The sequence below is a fragment of the Hemiscyllium ocellatum genome, chromosome 8, assembly GCF_020745735.1.
Source record: "Hemiscyllium ocellatum isolate sHemOce1 chromosome 8, sHemOce1.pat.X.cur, whole genome shotgun sequence".
NCBI lineage: Eukaryota > Metazoa > Chordata > Chondrichthyes > Orectolobiformes > Hemiscylliidae > Hemiscyllium > Hemiscyllium ocellatum.
Window position 1 is genome coordinate 91,908,270 of NC_083408.1, and position 19,303 is coordinate 91,927,572.

A 19,303-nucleotide genomic window follows, 5' to 3' on the forward strand; every position below is an offset into this window, starting at 1 on the left:
GTCGGTTCACTAATAATGTTAGCCCACGCCCATCTGGTCAGGAAGGTGAGTTTCCACTGAATGGTTCACCACATGGTGCCTAATTTCCTGGTTGCACAGGTTCCTGACCAACAGTGACCAGTGAAAATTTGACTTTCAGACATCCACAAACGGCAAGTGTAGAGGACACTCTAATGAAACAAAAGGACTGCATCTTTTCTCTGAGGTCAGTAGGTGAAGTTAGAGGCAGCGACAGGTCATTGTTCAAGCTCTTCTGTTTTCAGTGTTTGGCAAGGATGTGTCAAGAGTCCAAAGCATGGAACTGAATTTGGACGACTCTACGCTAGAGCTGAGGTGTTGATGAGAGGTGACTTTGTTTTGGATGGATGCTGGTGTTATTCAGTAAGTGTAGCCAAAGTTAGAGGAGCATTACAGAGGACTTAAAGAAAGAAATTTTCATCCAGAGGGTGGTGGATATCTGGAACTCATTGCCTGAAAGGATGGTAGAGGCAGGAACTATCACAATACTTAAAAAGCATTTAGATAATCACTTGAAGTGCTTGAAGGTCAGGTGCTGGAAAATGGGACTATGGTAGATAGGTGCTTGATGACCAACACAGACTCAGTGGGCTAAAAGGCCTCTTTGCATGCTATAATACTCTATCACAATGAAATACTGTGATGTGGAGAAGGGAGTATCACAGTTATTTGACTGGACACACAGTCTGTATTTGTAGGCAGAATTGTCTTGCACCTACATTAAGTTTGTAATGAAAACACATTCTTAAAGAAATGGTCTTTAAATTCAGTAAAACACCTTAATGGAGCTATTCTCCGTGTGCTTTAAAACCTTGACGTTCTACTCTAATTCATGTCTAAGCTAAGCTATTTATTACCAAACATGTGACAATAGAAATAAACAAAACTTGCATTTAAATAGCACCTTTCACAACCTCTATATTTTCCAAAGCAATGTAGATTCGATTAAATAAAGAGCTTTGCTTAAGTATTAAATCAGTTAGTTGAACTGAACAAAAGATACATTGAAACACCCATTAATAACTATATCAGCAGGCAGACTGGTACATATTTATCAAGTACAGTAGCTCACTAAAAACATATCAATGGTAACAGGACAAATGGTTTGTGAGTTTTGCAGTAGCAATGAGAAAATCTGTGAAACTGTAGGCAAATTGCATCCTCTGAAAGTGTTACAACACTTTAACCACTTGTATATAAAGTTATGTCAACAGAATTTGATTCCCTGGATCAAAAAATAAATTCACAGTTTTATTGTATACATGTGTGCAAGTTAAACTTATATAGTTCAATGTAACAGAAGCTATCATTTTATGAAATAAAAAAGATGTATTTGAATGATATGGTGTAAATGATGACAAAACAATCTGTTACATAACTTATTTCAGGTTATTGCCTTAACAAGGTTACCAGTAAAAATGAAACCTGTAACAGCTTAACACGTAATAGGTTATAACTGATAACTGTATAACCGATTCCTTCCTTTTCCAGGGCATTTCCTGAAATCATGCACTTTGGAGAATAGGAGAGAAAGGGTTCTCAGACCAACTGAAAGTCTAACACGCTCCTTCCTTTGCTGCAACCATCTTTCATACCAGCTACTAAAATGATTAGTCCTTTGCGATTGGAGGCTTTTATTGTCTCATATCGCATACAATTAGTGGGGAGGGGAATTTGGAGCACAGACCCAATGAATGCAAGTCAACCTAGAACTCTGAGCGAGAGCTTCTTTCAGTTTAACTCTACTTGAGACAATAATGCCCGATCTAATATGTTATCTCCCTCTTTAAGTTAATACAGTATAGCAAGTGCTGCACTCTCTAACCCTTCCTGTTGCTCTACCCAGCAGGTTTTACAATGTCATATCTTTTTATTTGCTTAGCCATTTACAGCTGTATTTCTGGAAATATCCCAAAATGCATTCAAAACAACCAATATTTTTATTTTCAATACAAGTCTGAAGGCCCGGTGCAAGTAACCTTGCCCCCTATATGCGGCCAATCATTCGCAAGTGAAATGATCGAGACAGTTAGCCGTGAAGGCTGAAAGGACAAGTGAGCAAATTTAAACATCACACGACACCAGGTTCAAGTCCAACAGGTTTATTTGGAAGCATTAGCTCTCAGAGTATTGTTCCTTCATCAGGTCGTTATGGAAGTATTTTATGTTACTCCACAACCACCTGATGAAGGAGCAGCGCTTGGAAAGCTACTGCTTCCAAATAAACCTGTTGGACTTGAACCTGGAGTCGTGATAGTCTTAACTTTGTACACCCCAGTCCAACACCGGCATCTCCAAATCAGGACAAGTGAGGTAAGTTCTATTTATCCTGCAGTCAACAATCTCATTTCTTGCCATTTATGCCACTCCATCCAAACACTTTGAGGACTCATAGGCTCCATTCCCATTTGAATTATACTCACAAAGGGGAAAATGTTATTTGTTATCACTAACGCTAATTTCTAAATACAATAGTAGCAATGGCGCCACCCAGCGACTTCACGTTAAAATGCTTTTGTGTTTCCGGGTGGGTCCTGCATGATTTCAACATTTTGCGCGGTGATTAATTTTCAAGGTGAGCAAATTGCGAAAAAAAAGTCCAAATGCATATTTTTATTAGAATCACTGTCAGAAAGTTATATTTAAATTAAAGGTACAAAAAGTTAATAGAAACATTCCATTGCATAATACTTCAAAATAAAACTACAGTTAAGTGATATTCTTGCCGTTCCAGACACTATTTTATCAGTGGATCTCAGGATTGAATACAAATAAAGAAAATAAAAGATGTTGAAATCAGTATGTTGATCCAAACAAGCCAGCATTTGAATAGCTTATCTAGAAATTACAGTGATATAAACGGGACTCTCAGTAATTTTATAAAAACAAAATTCCATTACTTTGCTCCTGATCTGATCATGATATATATATGATATATAGATATTAATCATCCAGGTTAATGTTTTCAATGAACTTTCATCATTAGCAAAGGAAATTTCAGCATTCACACTGTAACCCTACACTCCTTTCTGCTCTTAGTCAACCCTGTTCAATCTTGGAAACAGAAAAAATGAATATCGTAAATAAGACTGATCAGGTTCTGGGAGAGGTTACAGCATTATAATCCTGAATTTGCCCTATATTGTCAATGTCAACGCTAACAGGCTTTGAGTTTACAATGTGATGTTAAGAATTCTCTGATAAATGCAATGTAATTGTGAAGCTGGCACTAAATTGCATCAAAACTCAGAACTGCAACCCACCTTATGGAGATAAACATTAGATGCTTCTTTTCTTGGTTTTGTCCCATCTCTAATGCTACATATGTTGGCAGTTTTTAATATGTTACTCATATGAGCTTTATTTAAGTGTAGTCTAGACATTAAGAATTTGCGTGATATTTCAGTGTTTTTTTGACCCTCATCCAAAGTGATGCTGTGTCGAGAGGGTGAACTGGAAATGCACAGCAGGTCAGGCAGCATCCGAGGCCTCATTCCTGATGAAGAGCTTATGCCTGATCATCGACACTCCAGTTCCTTGAATGCTGCATTAACTGCTGTGCTTTTCCAGCACCACACTCTCCACTCTGATCTCCAGCATCTGCAGTGCTCACTTTTTCCAAAGTGATGCTGGCATGCAAACACTTTCTGAAATGACTAATGACAACCAGGAGTGAAAATATGGTTGTTTCCTCATTTTTGTAACCCAAGAATGCAGAGCCTTTTTGTAGCATTCTTAGTTGAGATTATTTGAGGGTCAATCTACATCAGGCATTTAAAATGAGAAAGGAATTTGATAGGAGCACATTCAGGGAAATGGCTTCCTCTGGTGGGTAGCTCATACCATTCAAACTAAAGCCTGGTATCATTTAGGAGTGAAATCCGGAAGTACTTTTTTAACATATAAGATATTGTAAATCTTACAGGCTCAATTGAAATTTTCAATACTGAGTTCAAAGACTTTTGTTCATGAGTAGTCCATGAGATTAGATTAGATTAGATTAGATTAGACTTACAGTGTGGAAACAGGCCCTTCGGCCCAACAAGTCCACACCGACCCGCCGAAGCGCAACCCACCCTTACCCCTACATTTACCCCTTACCTAACACTACGGGCAATTTAGCTTGGCCAATTCACCTGACCCGCACATCTTTGGACTGTGGGAGGAAACCGGAGCACCCGGAGGAAACCCACGCAGACACGGGGAGAACATGCAAACTCCACACAGTCAGTCGCCTGAGTCGGGAATTGAACCCGGGTCTACAGGCGCTGTGAGGCAGCAGTGCTAACCACTGTGCCACGATATGAAGCAAAGTTGAGTAAATTGAGTTGAGGTAAAATAAAATCACCCATTATCTAACTAATTGATGGAATAGGCTAAATGGCCTATTCCAATGCACCAAATGCTGTCTTGGATAAGACCAGGTAACTCAGTACATACCATGACATACAATTAGGACTTGCTTGGACTATATGGCTCAATCCTATAATGGTGCACTTAACCTTAAGAGTTGAATATTTTCGAAGGTATAGCAACAACTATGGTACTGTCAGTGCAATTAAAAACACAATTTCTCTTCAGCTGCTGTGATGTTCCATGCAACAAATGGCATTAATCAAGCAACCCAAGATATTTAGTAATATTTTTCTGCTAGCTAACACCTTATAGCTTAGTGTTTACTACATTTAATAAAGCATAAAAATTAAATAAGATGTCAAATTTCTATTAAAAATTCGACTAGAAATGGGTTTGAGCTTATCATGGCTATACTATCTTTATGGAGCAAGGTGCAAACTGAAGCAAGTTTCATTCACAAATTCTGCCTGAGGTGCATAAAAACTGAACAATCAGTGTCTTGGCTACTCCTTTCTGAAATTGGAATTTTAAAAAAGTTAAAATTTAAAACATCTTTATCTTACATGTTGATGTGACAGGTTATGCTTTGGTACATTGTTTACAGTTTTATGTACATGTTAAAATGCCAAATTGTAAGCGATGAAAAGAAAAAAACTATGAGGCTAGAAATCTAAATTGAAAACACAAAACGCCAGAAATACAGAGTAGATCAAGCAGCATGTGAAAGAGGAGAGAGAAGCTGATGTGTCCAGTGGGACTCCTCATTAGGACACGTTAACAGGTTAAATTTCAACTTACCTTTTCTCATTTTGATGGTGACTAATGTGCCGTGCATTTCCAAATTATTTTGTTCAATACACCTAGTTTTGGTTCCTATACTTGGAACTAATAAAATCCAAAATCCCTGACTTATTTTTCAACCTTTCAGTCCTTATCCATTTAGGTTTAGGCCATTTGAAATCTGTCCAAAACTAATTTGTCGATCTGGTAACTCCATGCTTGCAATCCCACAAAACGTTACTTCTTTCGGTATACAGTAAATCATTTACAGTTGCAACTTTTGGACTGACCTCCTTTTCTGCATACAAATGCTTTTCTTGTAGTTTCTGAGTGGTTTCTGTCAAAAGTTAAATTTACATCAAATCATTTGTGTTGTTGTACTCCAAGTATCTTTTCAGCCTGCCAGGTAGAGGCAACATTTCAATAAATTTTAATCTCTGAAGTCCCAAAAGCTTTCGAACTTTAATTCTGCAAAGATGGACAAGAGGTCTTGGAGGTTCTATATAAAGATTGGAAGGAAATAAGATAAGCAATGGACAGAAGAAACAATTACTTTTGTTAAAAAAAATTATGATCAATAGCTGTTTATGCCAATTCTCAAATTTTAAGCAGAGGTTAAAATCAATGGGCTATCACGTATACTAAAATGATAGAAAAGAACATTAAGCAAACACAATGTTTGTGTACCTATATTTTATGCCTTCATTTGGCATGGAAAGGCAGGCCTTGGAAAATTATCATTTTGAATAAAGTAGTTACAAATAGCATTTCATACTTAAAATCCTCACTGAATGTAGTCATTTACAGATATCTAAAAACACGTAAATTAACATAATGGAAGTCACATAGGCGTGGGGCAACAGTCATTCTGCAGAACAATTGACATTTTATCAATGGGTAGCTTATTTTACTAGTTAGTTTGAACATGGTGATAAATGCAACCAATTCAATTTTTCACTATCATTAGGTCTACTAAGAGATTGTTGCTCTTGCTTTTTGTTCTGGCTGTGATACTTAAGCTTTTCTGTGATTAGATTATATTCTAATTATCTTATTGACTTGCTTTATGTACAAGTCACCTCTCAATTCCAGCTATGGTTTTTTCCATCAGGATTTATTCTGGTATTTATAAAATGCATGGTTGAATGAATAATGAGGCAATAGTTAGTAGTTTTGGTTAGTGCAGGATCTCACTTTCACAACAGGTTGTTAGGTACTGAATTGAAATCTGTTTTACCAGCTGTGTTCTTTTAAAGTGTGTTAGCTCACCAATATTTAAGTGATAACTTGGTAAACCACGTTATGGGGAAATAAATGAACATTAAAATAACAACTGAATTTTACAATAGAAAACAACTTTGTCCCTGTCCCGTTTAAATTTGGGATCATCACCCCTTAAAAGATATTCAACCCACAGCCCCACCATCCATGCAAGTTAACAACCTACTTCCAATCTCGCTTCCTCTCCAAAGTCTGTGAGTGTTATCACTTTCCAGTCTGAGAACTGCATGATTGAATTCCTCCAAAAAGAGTATCTTCCCTGACAAAGTACCAAAATGTCTACGATCAAAGTCACTTTTAATGTGGCCGTGATCAAGATAATCTATCCCCCGTGTCTTCTTTAACTTATCGACAGCCTTTGACATAATTATTCATATAAACTTTCTCCTCCAATGTCTCTCCACTGTCACCTAGCTGGTTTGAACTACTCTCATCTTGTTCCACTCATATTTGTCAAATACATTTTCTTTCCATTCCTGAAGTGCAACCTCTGGAATCCTCTGATTTTTTTTTTCTTCACAAATTCATGGGATTTGTTGGCTGGGCCATCATTTTATTGTCCATCCCTTGGTGTCCTCTAAGGAAGTGGTGGTGATCTACTTTCTTGAAGTGCTACAATCCTTGTTCTGCAGGAAGGTCCATGAAGCTGTTAGCAAGGGAATTCTAAGATTTTGACACTGAATGAATAGCGATATATTTCCAAGTCAGGATGGTGAGTGGCTTGGAGGGGAACTTACAGGTGGTGGTGTTACTACGTATTGACTGCCCTTGTCCTTCTCAATGGTCATTGTCATGGCTTCGGATGGTGCTGTCACCTTTGTTGAATTTCTGCAGTGCATCTGTAGTGTTATGGACTGGGCCCGACCCCTCAAAACATTTCTAAGCTGATAGCCCAGACCTTAACTTTGCTATTTGTTTCAGGTAAGTGTACAGTGGATATTCCCGGAATGAATTAGCTGGTCCAACTGCCAAGTTTTAAACAAACAGAATTAATTTACAAAATTACAGAATGAAACACAACGAACCAAAAATAGAATAGCCGAATAACCTATCCTGTCCAAACTCGACAGACTATCGTGGCTTAGTGGTATTGTTCCAAAAGACTTATAATAATCCCAATAAACAGACCCTTTAGCACAGAGTCAAAATGGCACAAAAAAGCTTACAGGTTACAAAGTCAGAAGGGCAGAAGGAGGGAGACAGCTTCCAGTTTCAACTGTGATCCTGACTCAACTAACCCCTGAAATGAACCGACCTGCGCAGCCAGGGAGCTGGCCACGCCCCCTTGACTATACCAGTTATTTTTAAGATACCAAAGCCTTAGGCCACAGGCATTATCTGTTAGGGGTAAAGAAGGGCCCCAATAAATCTTTTGAATCCAGCCTAGCTGGAGCCTGGCCAATTACCCTCTCTCTGAAAAATCTCAAGGGCACAGTAACTTTGAGAAAGGACCAGCTTTGTGACAGTAGATAGTATACATTGCTGCTACTGAGCATTGAGGTGGAGTGAATGAATATTTGTAGATGTGGTACTAATCACGTAGGATGCCTTCTCCCGAATGTTGAATATTGAGTATTGTTGAAGTTGTTCTTATCCAGTTAAGTGGGAGTCTTCCATTACACTCTGATTTGTGCCTTGTAGACAAGCTTTACAGAGTCAGGGGATGAGTTACTCTCTGCAGGATTCTTAGTCTTTGGCCTGTCCTACTAGCCATTGTATGTGTATGGCTGATCCAGGTCAGTTTCTGGTCAATGGTAACCCCCAGTATATTGGAGGATTCAGTGAGGGCAACACCATTGAATATCAAGGGATGATGGTTAGATTATCTTTTATTGGAGGTGGTTATTGCCTGGCATTTGTGTGGCACAAATGTTACTTGCCACTTTTCAGCCAAAGCCAATATAAAAGAGAAAGTGTTAGAAAAGCCAGATGGTCTAAAAATTGATAGGTCTCCTGGCCCCAATGGGCTATATCCTAGAGTTCTGAGGGAGGTGGCTAAAGAAATAGTGGAGGCGTTGGGTGTAATCTTTCAAAAATCACTGGAGTCAGGGAAAGTCCCGGATGATTGGAAAATTGCTGTTGTAACCCCCTTGTTCAAGAAAGGATCAAGACAAAAGATGGAAAATTACAGGCCGATTAGCCTAACCTCGGTTGGAGGTAAAATTCTAGTATTCATCGTTAAGGATGAGATTTCTAAATTCTTGGAAATGCAGGGTCAGATTAGACCAAGTCAGTATGGATTTTGTAAGGGGAGGTCGTGCCTGACAAACATGTTAGAATCTTTGAAAAGGTAATAAATAGGTTAGACCGGGGAAATCCAGCGAATGTTATCTACCTAGGCTTCCAAAAGGCGTTTGTTTTGCTGCTTCACAGGTGGCTGCTGAGTAAAGTGAGGGCCCATGGTGTTCGAGGAGAGCTACTGGCATGGATTGAGGATTGGTTGACAGACAGCAGAGAGTTGGGATAAAAGGTTCTTTTTCAGAAGGGCAACTAGTAACAAGTGTCCCGCAGGGTTCAGTGTTGGGGCTGCAGCTGTTCACTTTATATATTAATGATCTGGATTAAGGGACAGGGGGCATTCTGATGAAGTTCACAGATGATATGAATTAGGCGGACAGGCAGGTAACTCTGACGAGGGGGCTGCAGAAAGAGTTAGATAGTTTAGGAGAGTGGTCCAAGAAATGGCTGATGAATTTCAATATGAGTAAATGTGAGGTCTTGCACTTCAGAAAAAGAATACAGGGATGGACTATTTTCTAAACGATGAAAAAATTCATAAAGCCAAACTACAAAGGGATTTGGGAGTGCTAGTCCAGGATTCTCTAAAGGTTGACTTGCAGGTTGAGTCCGTGGTTAAGAAAGCAAATGTAACGTTATCGTTTAACTCAAGAGGGTTGGAATGTAAAAGAAGCAATGTGCTACTGAGACTTTATAAAGCTCTGGTTAGGCCCCATTTGGAATACTGTGTTCTGGTTTGGGCTCCACACCTCAGGAAGGACATACTGGCACTGGAGCGTGTCCAGCGGAGATTTATACGGATGATCCCTGAAATGGTATGCCTTAACATACAATGAATGGCTGAGGATCCTGGGATTTTATTCATTAGAATTTAGAAGGTTGAGGGGAGATCTAATAGAAACTTGCAAGATAATGCATGGCTTAGATAGGGTGGAAGCTAGGAATTTGTTTCCGTCAGGCAGGGATACTAGGACCCATGGGCACAGCCTTAGAATTAGAGGGGGTCAATTTAAAACCGAAATGAGGAGACATTTCTTCAGCCAGAGAGTGGTGGGCCTGTGGAATTCATTGCCACAGAGTGCAGTGGCGGCCTGGACATTAAATGTCTTCAAGGCAGAGATTAATAAATTCTTAATCTCACAAGGAAATAAGGGATACAGGGAGAATGCAGGTAAGAGACATTGAAATGTCCATCATCCATGATTGAATGGTGGAGTGGACACTATGGGCTGACTGGCCTTACTTTCACTCCTATGTCTTACGGTCTTATGTTGTCCAGTTCTTGTTGCACTTGGATATGAACTGCTTCAGTATCTGAGGAATCACAATTGGTGGCTGAACATTACGTGGTAATTGGCAAACATCCCCACTTTTGACATTATGATGTAAGGAAAATTGTTAATGAAGTAGCTGAGGATGTTTGGGCCGAGGACACTACCCTGAGGAACTCCTGCGGACATGTCCTGGAGCTGAGATGACTGACCTCCAACAACCACAATCACCTTCCAATATGACAGATATGACACCAATCAGTGGAAAGTTTTATTCCTGAATCCCATTCTTTAAAAATTTATTCATTTGTGGGATGTGGGCATCGCTGGCTGGCCAGCATTTATTGCCCATCCATGGTTATCCTTGAGAGGTGGTGGTGAGCTGCCTTCTTGAACCGCTGCAGTCCACCTGCTGTGGGTTGACCCACAATGCCATTAGGGAGGGAATTCCAGGATTTTGACCCAGCGACAGTGCAGAAATGGTGATGTATTTCCAAGTCAGGATGGTCAGTGGTTTGCAGGGGAACTTGAAGATGGTGGTGTTCCCCTATATCTGCTGCCCTTGCCCTTCTGGATAGATGCAGTCATGGGTTTGGAAGGTGCAGTCTGAGGAACCTTGGTGAATCTCTGCAGTGCATCTTATAGAGAGTATATACTGCTGCTACTGAGTATCTATGGTGGAAGGAGTGGATGTCTGTGGATGCAGTGCCAGTTCAGTAGGCTGCTTTGTCCTGGATAGTATCAAGCTTCTTGAATGTTAGTGGTGCTACACTCATCCAGAACGTGGAGACTATTCCATTGCACTCCTGACTTGTGCCTTGTAGATATTCGGCAGGCTTTGCAGAGTCTGGAGGTGAATTACTCAGCACAGTATTCCTAGCCTCTGACCTACTCTTCTAACCACTGTGTTTATACAATGAGTCCAGTTGGGTTTCTGATCAATGATAACCCCAGGATGTTGACAGTGGGGGAATTCACTGATGGTAATACCATTAAATGTCAAGGGTAGGAGTTAGATTGTCTCCTATTAATGATGATCATAGCCTGGCATTTGCATGGTGCAAATATTACTTGCCACTTGTCAGCACAGGAGAAAATGAGGACTGCAGACGCGGGATCAGAGCTGAAAATGTGTTGCTGGAAAAGCGCAGCAGGTCAGGCAGCATCCAAAGAGCAGGGGGAGATCGACGTTTCCGGCATTCCCGAAGAAGGGCTCATGCCCGAAACATCGATTCTCCTGCTCTTTGGATGCTGCCTGACCTGCTGTGCTTTTCCAGCAACACATTTTAAGCACTTGTCAGCCCAGGCCTAGATATTGTCCAGATCTTGTTGCATTTTGATATGTTCTGTTTCAGTATCTGAAGAGTCACAAATGGTACTGAACATTGTGGTGAATATCCCCACTTCTGTCCTTATAATGGAGGGAGGGTCATTGATGAAGCAGCTGAAGATTGTTGGGTTGACAACAGTTTTGATGGGGCTCCTTAACACCACAGTCTGTCAACATGGTTTTGATGTCAAAAGTTGTCTTTCTTCTGTCACCTCTGGAATTAAGCTCTTTTGTCTATGTTTGATGGCTGTAATGAGGTCAGGAAGTGATTTCTCCTTGACCACCACCCTCCCCAGCACCACTTTCTATTTTCACCAATACACCGTCCATTGCACTTTGCAGAATTAATTGACAGTGGGCAGGAATGTAGTTTGTGACGTTGTCTACCTATTGGAACAGATAGTACCTTTATCTAATTTATTACTTTGCTTTTCAATCCCTTCAACTGGAAAACGATTTCTGCCAATTGGGAGTCAACTACAAGGTCAACAGTGGGCAAGGTTTTTTCTATTGTGGGTGGCCATCACTTACATATTCACTAAAATATTTGATTACTTATTCAAAACAAATAAATATATACAATTATAACACAATTTTACATAGTTTCCACTGAAAGCTATGAGTATAACTAAACAATTCTGAGAGGTTTTGACACTATTTGTGTGAACTTGCCTGATTTTGTCTTGATAGTCGCCCATTCATCATAACTGTCGAGATGTTCCTTCAGTTTACTGCAGAGATTCACATTTCCAACATAGTCAAGTAAGACATCAATGATTGGCCCAGCCCATCTGTAGATTCCAGGTGTAGACACCATTTCACAAAACTGGAGAATTGGACCATTAGAGAAATTAAGTAATCAGTATTGTTCCTGTGCAATTATACAGTAATAATTAGTCCAAGATATGTTAATATTCCATCATATTGCTTAATTTTGTGTCGTGTTTTTAATCAACTTGTTCAGGGATGTAATGATACATCACTAAAACAGGTGGGACTTGAACCTGGGTCTTCTGGCTCAGAGGCAGGGACACTACCATTTCACCACAAAAGCCCTGTGTTTACTTGTGTGAAAAACAATTTCTAATCAACCTGCTTGGAGAGGTTATGACACACCACTGGAGTAAATTGGACTTCAACCTAGGCACATGACCACTTCATCACAAGAGCCCCATGTTTAATGTTGTGATGCTACTTCACCTACTAAGTCAAGCCTGGGTTACCTAATTAATGCATGTGCCAATTTTGAATCTGTCCATTCTAATACAGATTTGGACAATTTTCTTTCTACATGGATTAAATTTTTGTGCTTACTGTATGCGCAAATCAAATGAATCAGTTCCTGCAAAATTCAAAGTCATCGCCTGATGAGCTGTGTGGCCTTATTTTCTCATGTGACAGAAGAAAGACTTGTATTTGAAGATGGACCTCTCAGTGTTTTGCAGCCAATTGAATACTTATTGTTGAGTCATCATTGTTGCATTGTGGGGAATGCAGCAGGGAATCATGCACGTGGAAAACTCTCACAAGTTGCAATGTGATAGCAACTAGGTAATCTGTTTTTGTGATGGTGTTTGGGGGTGGGTGGGGGGTTGAATATTGGTTAGGAAACCAGATAACCCGCCTGTTCCATCTGCAAAATACTGCTGTAGGATTCTTGAATCCATCAAAACCGACTGATGGGGCACCAGTATAACATCACATTTAAAAAGAAGGCACTCCCTCCAATGCAGAACATCTAAAGTTATGCACTGGAATTTTAGTTTTTTGATTTGTGCTCAAGTGGAATTCAAGCCTAAAATCAATCGGTGCAAGACCAAAAGTGTTACCCATTGAACGACTACTGAAGCATTTACTCATTCTACTGTCTTATCAAGGCCCAGGTCATTATCCAATACTTTGTGAGGTCTTGTACATGCCTATATAACATTCTGACTTGGTCAGCTATCACTATCCAATATCCAGTGTGGACCCATTGTATTATCAATTCTCCATGCAGTTTTATAATGACTATTCAATATTCCTTGAAACTATGGGTAAAATCTTCAAAATAGAGTTGCAGAAACAATACCACAATGGAGCAAAAATAGAAAAACTCAGCAGGTCTGAAGAATGGACACTGGACCTGAAACATTAACTCTGCTTTCTCTCCACAGATGCTACCAGACCTGCTGTGTTTTGACAGCAATTTTTGTTTTTGCTTCTAACTTGCAGCATCTGCAGTTCTTTGCATTTTTTTTGTTTAATACCAGAACAGATACAAAGTCCCCCTAGTGTTTTGCAACTATTTTTAAATAAAAGTGTCCTACTTGAAAATTTATCACCTGAATAGAGGCAAGCTGAACACCCAAATATTGGCACCATGAGCTTCTAGAAGGCAGGAACTGCCTCCCTGGCCTCCCCAGTCACAAGGTGAATTTTTCTCTGGCCCTGTGGCAAACCAGACAGCTGTGTACTGATGTACACCAGGCTGATTGCTGAAATAAGCTTTGAAAAATCATATTCCTGAGCACCCTAAATGCTCCTAAATGAAGTTAATGGGTTGTTGTTTGGCAGTGAGTGAGTTCCCTGTCCTGCCCACTTCCCAGATAGCACTTTAAAAATGTGAAACTGTCTTTGAAACATGATCCTGAGATGACTTCCAAAACAATGAATTTCAAATAAGGTCCACACCTAACAACACTTTAACAAATTATGTAACTAGCCAATATTTTGTGAGATTGTACTTCAGTATTCTAGACTTTGTTGTTCAATTCTAAGATTAAATTTATTGTGAGGACCAATGTCACTGTCCAATAACCTTTGAGGCCTTTTGGAAATATCCAATATTTCCTGAAACAACAAAACTGCAGATGCTTGAATCAAAGTAGACAGGCAGGAGGCTGGAAGAACACAGCAAGCCAGACAGTATCAGGAGGTGCAGAAGTTGACGTTTCAGATGTAACCCTTCTTCAGGACCCTTCAATATTTCATGAGACCATATACATTTGTCAGATATTCTGAAATCTCTTATATCATGGTTCAATATCCTGTCACAAAATTTGTTACGGTCCAATACTCTGTCGTGCTTTCCATTATTGATCTGACAAGTTCAGAGTTCTGTAAGAACTTATAGTTATTTGGAACCCTTTAATCAACATATAATTCTAGACAAAATGGCACCTTTCAACAAAACATTAACAATTTACCAACAAAATTTACTGTTGGAAGGATATGTTTCACTGCTGGTCACTACAGTGTGCATTAGGATCTTACCAATCAAGCTCACATTCTGATAGTTTCCATGGAAATTCCATTTACCATGTCAAAAAACATTAATAAAGAATATTATCTCAACAGTATTGAAGGAATGATATAATTCCATCAGAACAGAACACGGTTTGGAAGGAAACTTTCAGATGTTGATGTTCTCATTCATCTCTTGCCCTTGTCCTTCTAGGTGGTAGAGGTTCTGGGTTTGGAAGGTACTTTCCAAAGGGCCTTGGTGAGTTGTTGCAATGTACTATCCTGTAATACTCACTGCTGTCCCATTGGTCGAGGAAGTGAATGTTGAAGGTGGTGGATGTGATCCCAATCAAGCAAGAAGCTTTGTCTCAGAGGACTTTAAGTTTCTTGACTGTTGTTGAAGTATTATACAACCAAACAGATGAAGAGTATTCCACTTCAATTTTGTCTTATACATGCTGGATTTTGGGGAGTGTCTGGAAGTGAGTTTCTGGCCAGAACTCCTACCTCTCATATGCATTTCAAGCCATGTTTGTATGGCTGGTCCAGTTCATTTTCTGTAACCCAGGAAGTATGAATGGGGAAGGATGAGGATGGGGCGTGGTGAGTCTTAATTATGGCAATGTCATTGAGTGTCAAGGGGTGGAAGTTAGCTTCTCTCTTGTTGGAGATGATTCATGCTGGCATTTTCATGGTGTGAATGTTACCTGCCACATATCAATTAGGTGGTACATATTGCTTGTTACCCGGCAATTTCTTAATTATGTTGAAAACTGTGTAAGCATCCCCGGTCATGATGTTAGGAAGGGTAGAAGGAGATAGTGGTGGGAGGCAAGGTCATTCAGACCTTGAGAGCTTTGAAGCAGCAAGGAGAATGAAAGGCTAGAGGTTTATAGTTTAGGGGTGCATGTATTGCTATTGTAAAATGTTTTAAATCACTGTATTTGTATAGTTCACAGAATTATGACCCTAGATTTTTCCTGTAGGAAAAACCAATCACTTACTGCGTTGAAAATGATATTCTGCAGTTACAGACATAGATCCAGCAGAGGGAGCTGAGATCTATGGTCACTTAATTGGTAATCTTTTGGCTGGAAACTAGATGAACAGATCTGGCAGTGGCTGCTCAGCAAAGAAACTGTGCTCAAGATTTATTTGGAATCCCACTTCGAAAATAACTTTTTTTTTAGTAGACAACTTATCATTTTATCTGTGAGGTTTCAGAGGAGGAAGTAATAATTCAAGAATTGACTGCATATCGCTCAGCCAATATTCAAGTTTCTGTTGATTTAATTCCAACATGTTTTCTTTTTCTGATGAGCACTTAACTTTAATTGATGTTTGTGAATGTGTGTGGACATTGCTTGTTCCTAAGGCATAAACATAACTATGTTCATTTGAAATCTGGCTGGTTGTGAAAGTAGATGGATCAGTCAGATGCATGCAACGTCAACACTTCAGTTCAAATCCAAAGTGTTGCACAGATCAAAAAAATATTATATGGGCGGTATTACTTTAAAATTCATTACTCTACTTAGATATTTTAACTTGTCAGAACGCTTGGTTTATTCTATATACTTTCTCAAAGTATAGTGTTAAGGTCTCCTTGGTGACAGTCTTCAAATAGCCCTGATACACAGCTCTCAAGTATATACAGAGCTCAGGATTGGTTCAGACTGTACATGATTCACTGTCTTATTTTAAGTTTTACAAACTGGTTATTCAGACTATAAGATGTCCCAGTAAAAGTGTAAAAAACAAGATTTTATCTAAAATATTGAGTCAATTGGATATCAGATCATAAAAACAAAGCAAATCTAAGCTTTGAGTTAAAGAATTCAGTCTAATGTTTCCAAAATTAACAGTCTGGGAATTTTCTCTGCTTAGTCTGTTATCTTAAAGGATGTCAAAAGACAAACATATGGAATTAAGAATAGTGCATAACTGGAAATATGAGAATACGCTGTACATCATCAATGAAGAGAGAACAGAGTTAACATTTCAGGTTGATGATCTTTCAACCTGACAAAAATTTATCAAATGAAAAGTTAGCTCTATTTCTGTCTGTGCAGCTGCTTTCAGGTCTGCTGAGTATTCCAAGGATTTTCTGTTTTTGTTACCAGCTGTTTAGATGTAAAATCTATGTATAATAGTTTTATTTCTTTCTGGGAGTTATAGGTGCTGTAAATTTTCAGGCAGGGAGAATATAGACAGGGCAGAAAGCCCACTTCTGAAGAAGGGAAGGTGGAATTTGGTTCAAAATCTGGGTCTTCTCCCACCTTTCCATTCCAGAAAGTTGTGCTCAAAGTCCAGGTGTAGATGGGTGAATCAAACATATTTTCATATAGTTCCTGTACATAATTTCTAGGGGAGTTCCCAACCCACCTTGGAATTCTACCAACTTCATGCTGTTCGGTTCTTTTGTTAGTTGAGAGCTGTCATTAGTTCCACTGAGGGCTTTAACAAGACTGCAAGTCTGACCAGGCCATAGGCAATTAAACCTTGGTCAAAGTTACAAATCACACAACACCAGGTTATAGTCCAATAGGTTTAATTGGAAGCACTAGCTTTAGGAGCGCCACTCACCTGATGAAGGAGCGGAGCTCCGAAAGGTAGTGCTTCCAAATAAACCTGTTAAGACAATCACCTGGTGTTGTGTGATTTGTAACTTTGTGCACCCCAGTCCAACACTGACATCTCCAAATCGTGACTACTATCGAAACCTTGGTCTAGGACTGATCACCTTCAAAAGGAAAAATTCCATGAAGAACATTTTAAAACTACCTCTCTTTTTCCTTCCTATGTCACCATTTCTCCCATGGAACAATGTTGCAACATTCCGGTTTCACATCCGCTATTGATATAAATACTTCAGAAGCAACCCTCTAATAGCATTTCATGCAGACTGGCAATAAATGGTTTTTCTCAAACTACTAATTATTGCTCATCATTCCATGCTTCAGGATAACATTCATATGCGCATTTGTGTTGAAGACTCACTAATTACATTGTAAATACTTGCCTGAAAAGTTAGATAATAACTCATCATAATTTAAATGAGAATGGAAAGTTATTTTCAGAGCTTACTTGTACAGGTCTGGGCTTTTTACGCTCCATTTGTATATCGTCTCTTCTCTGCTCTTGCTCTGGATGTTGATGACTTCCATACACACATTTAAAACATGCCTCTCCATCACCACCAAAATCCATAATTAACTTCAACAAAGTGAGGTACTTCATAGAAAACATGATCGTTGCTGGGAAGGAAGTCGGATGCGTTGGAATATAAGCATTGATGTTGGCTCCATATTTTATGAGCAGCTTTATGTTTTTGATGGAGCCATGTCGGATAGAGATTAGAAGGGGGTTTATCAGATCGACATTAGGATTTGCTCCAGCCTTGAGCAACATTTCTGTGGTTTCTACATTATTATTGTAAACAGCAAAATACAAAACTGAAGTACGTTTATCTTCAAACAGCCGGGATCTTTCTGGTGACAAGAGGGCATCGATAGGATATCCAGCTTCAATCAGTTCTTCAACAATATCATTTCGATTGTGTTGAGCAGCAAGATGAAGGGGACTAATTCCACTGCGCCTCACCCGGACTTTGCTGGTAACGGGAATCAACATCTGAACTATCCTGAACATAAACAAACCGCATTTGCATTACGGTTCAGCATCAACAATAGCCTGCAATGGATAAATCAGTTACTTTGAAAAGAATTAGTTACAATAGGCATGAGTGTCAATACATAACTTGGGGTGATGAATTTGCCTTTGCATTCACAGGGTTTGGAGCATCAGTCACTCTGAGAAGTGATGTAAACATTACTGTTGTGCAGGTTGACTCATACTGTATGAAAGCTGCTCACTCAATAGAGAAAAGCGAGTTTGTTAAACATGAATTGGATTTTGTGTACTTTGCTCTATAGTGAATTGAACAAACATCCGCTATTATCACACTTATGATCAGACCTTTCATAAATTAGAGTTTATCTTTCTCCACACCTTCTCTGTAGCTGTGACACTATATTTTGCATTCTGTTCTGTTACTCTGAAGTACTTATGTAAGGTATTATTGGTCTGGTTAGCACTCAAAACAATACTTTTCACTGTATCTCAGTATATGTGACAATAACAAATCAAATCAATGAAATGAATCATTAAGCTGTTTTATTTTACAGTAAATTAGTATAAAGTATAAGTTATGGTAAGAATCAGAATTTCATGAGCACAATATATTTTTATGTAAAACAAAATAAAGTCACATACTATGATTCCCTGCATCAGTAGATTATTTACTTCCCCGAAATAAGATGGCTCCTAGTGATTCAGCATCATCTTTCTGAACTGGCCTAAAGCTCTCATTTTATTGTCTAGTGGACCTCACAGACGTCTGATTTCAGAAGACACCTGTCAGTGCTCATCATTCTCTTTACACCTCTCTTGAACAGACAAATGTGGATCAAAGGACTTTAGAATATAATAGTTTTGAAGTGCTCTTCCATTGCTTGGACAAACTAGATTTTTGTTTGTTGTTTAGACTACAGGAAAAAAATGACATTTATTTTGCATATTATTTATTCTTCTTAAAAATATCTCTACATTAGAAAACAATCTTATTTGCAAAGCACCAAGAGGTTCTGTAGCTGTACAGTTTTAATGTATTTGTCCGTAATTTATATTTGATCATCTTTCATGGATTTGTCTTTGGTCTAATTAAATTCTAATGTTTTGAGCCGAAACAACCAAAACTAGCCTCAATTTTGCTGTCAGAAAGGAATGGCCAAGCAAAGTTCAT

At 39.0% G+C, this 19,303-nt stretch overlaps 1 protein-coding gene across 1 annotated transcript in view; it reads right to left on the reverse strand.

Annotated features, from left to right (window-relative positions):
• Positions 1 to 2,691: 2,691 nt before the first annotated feature.
• The window catches only part of asb2a.1 (ankyrin repeat and SOCS box containing 2a, tandem duplicate 1), a 44,468-nt gene continuing 27,856 nt past the window's right edge, over positions 2,692 to 19,303 (reverse strand). Inside the window, exons 8-10 of the mRNA XM_060828555.1 lie at positions 17,587 to 18,142; positions 11,947 to 12,100; positions 2,692 to 5,653 (exon numbers count right to left, since the gene is read on the reverse strand). Coding sequence (XP_060684538.1) covers positions 5,508 to 5,653; positions 11,947 to 12,100; positions 17,587 to 18,142 — 856 coding nt within the window. The 3' untranslated portion in view covers positions 2,692 to 5,507. The remainder of the gene's footprint in view (positions 5,654 to 11,946; positions 12,101 to 17,586; positions 18,143 to 19,303) is intronic.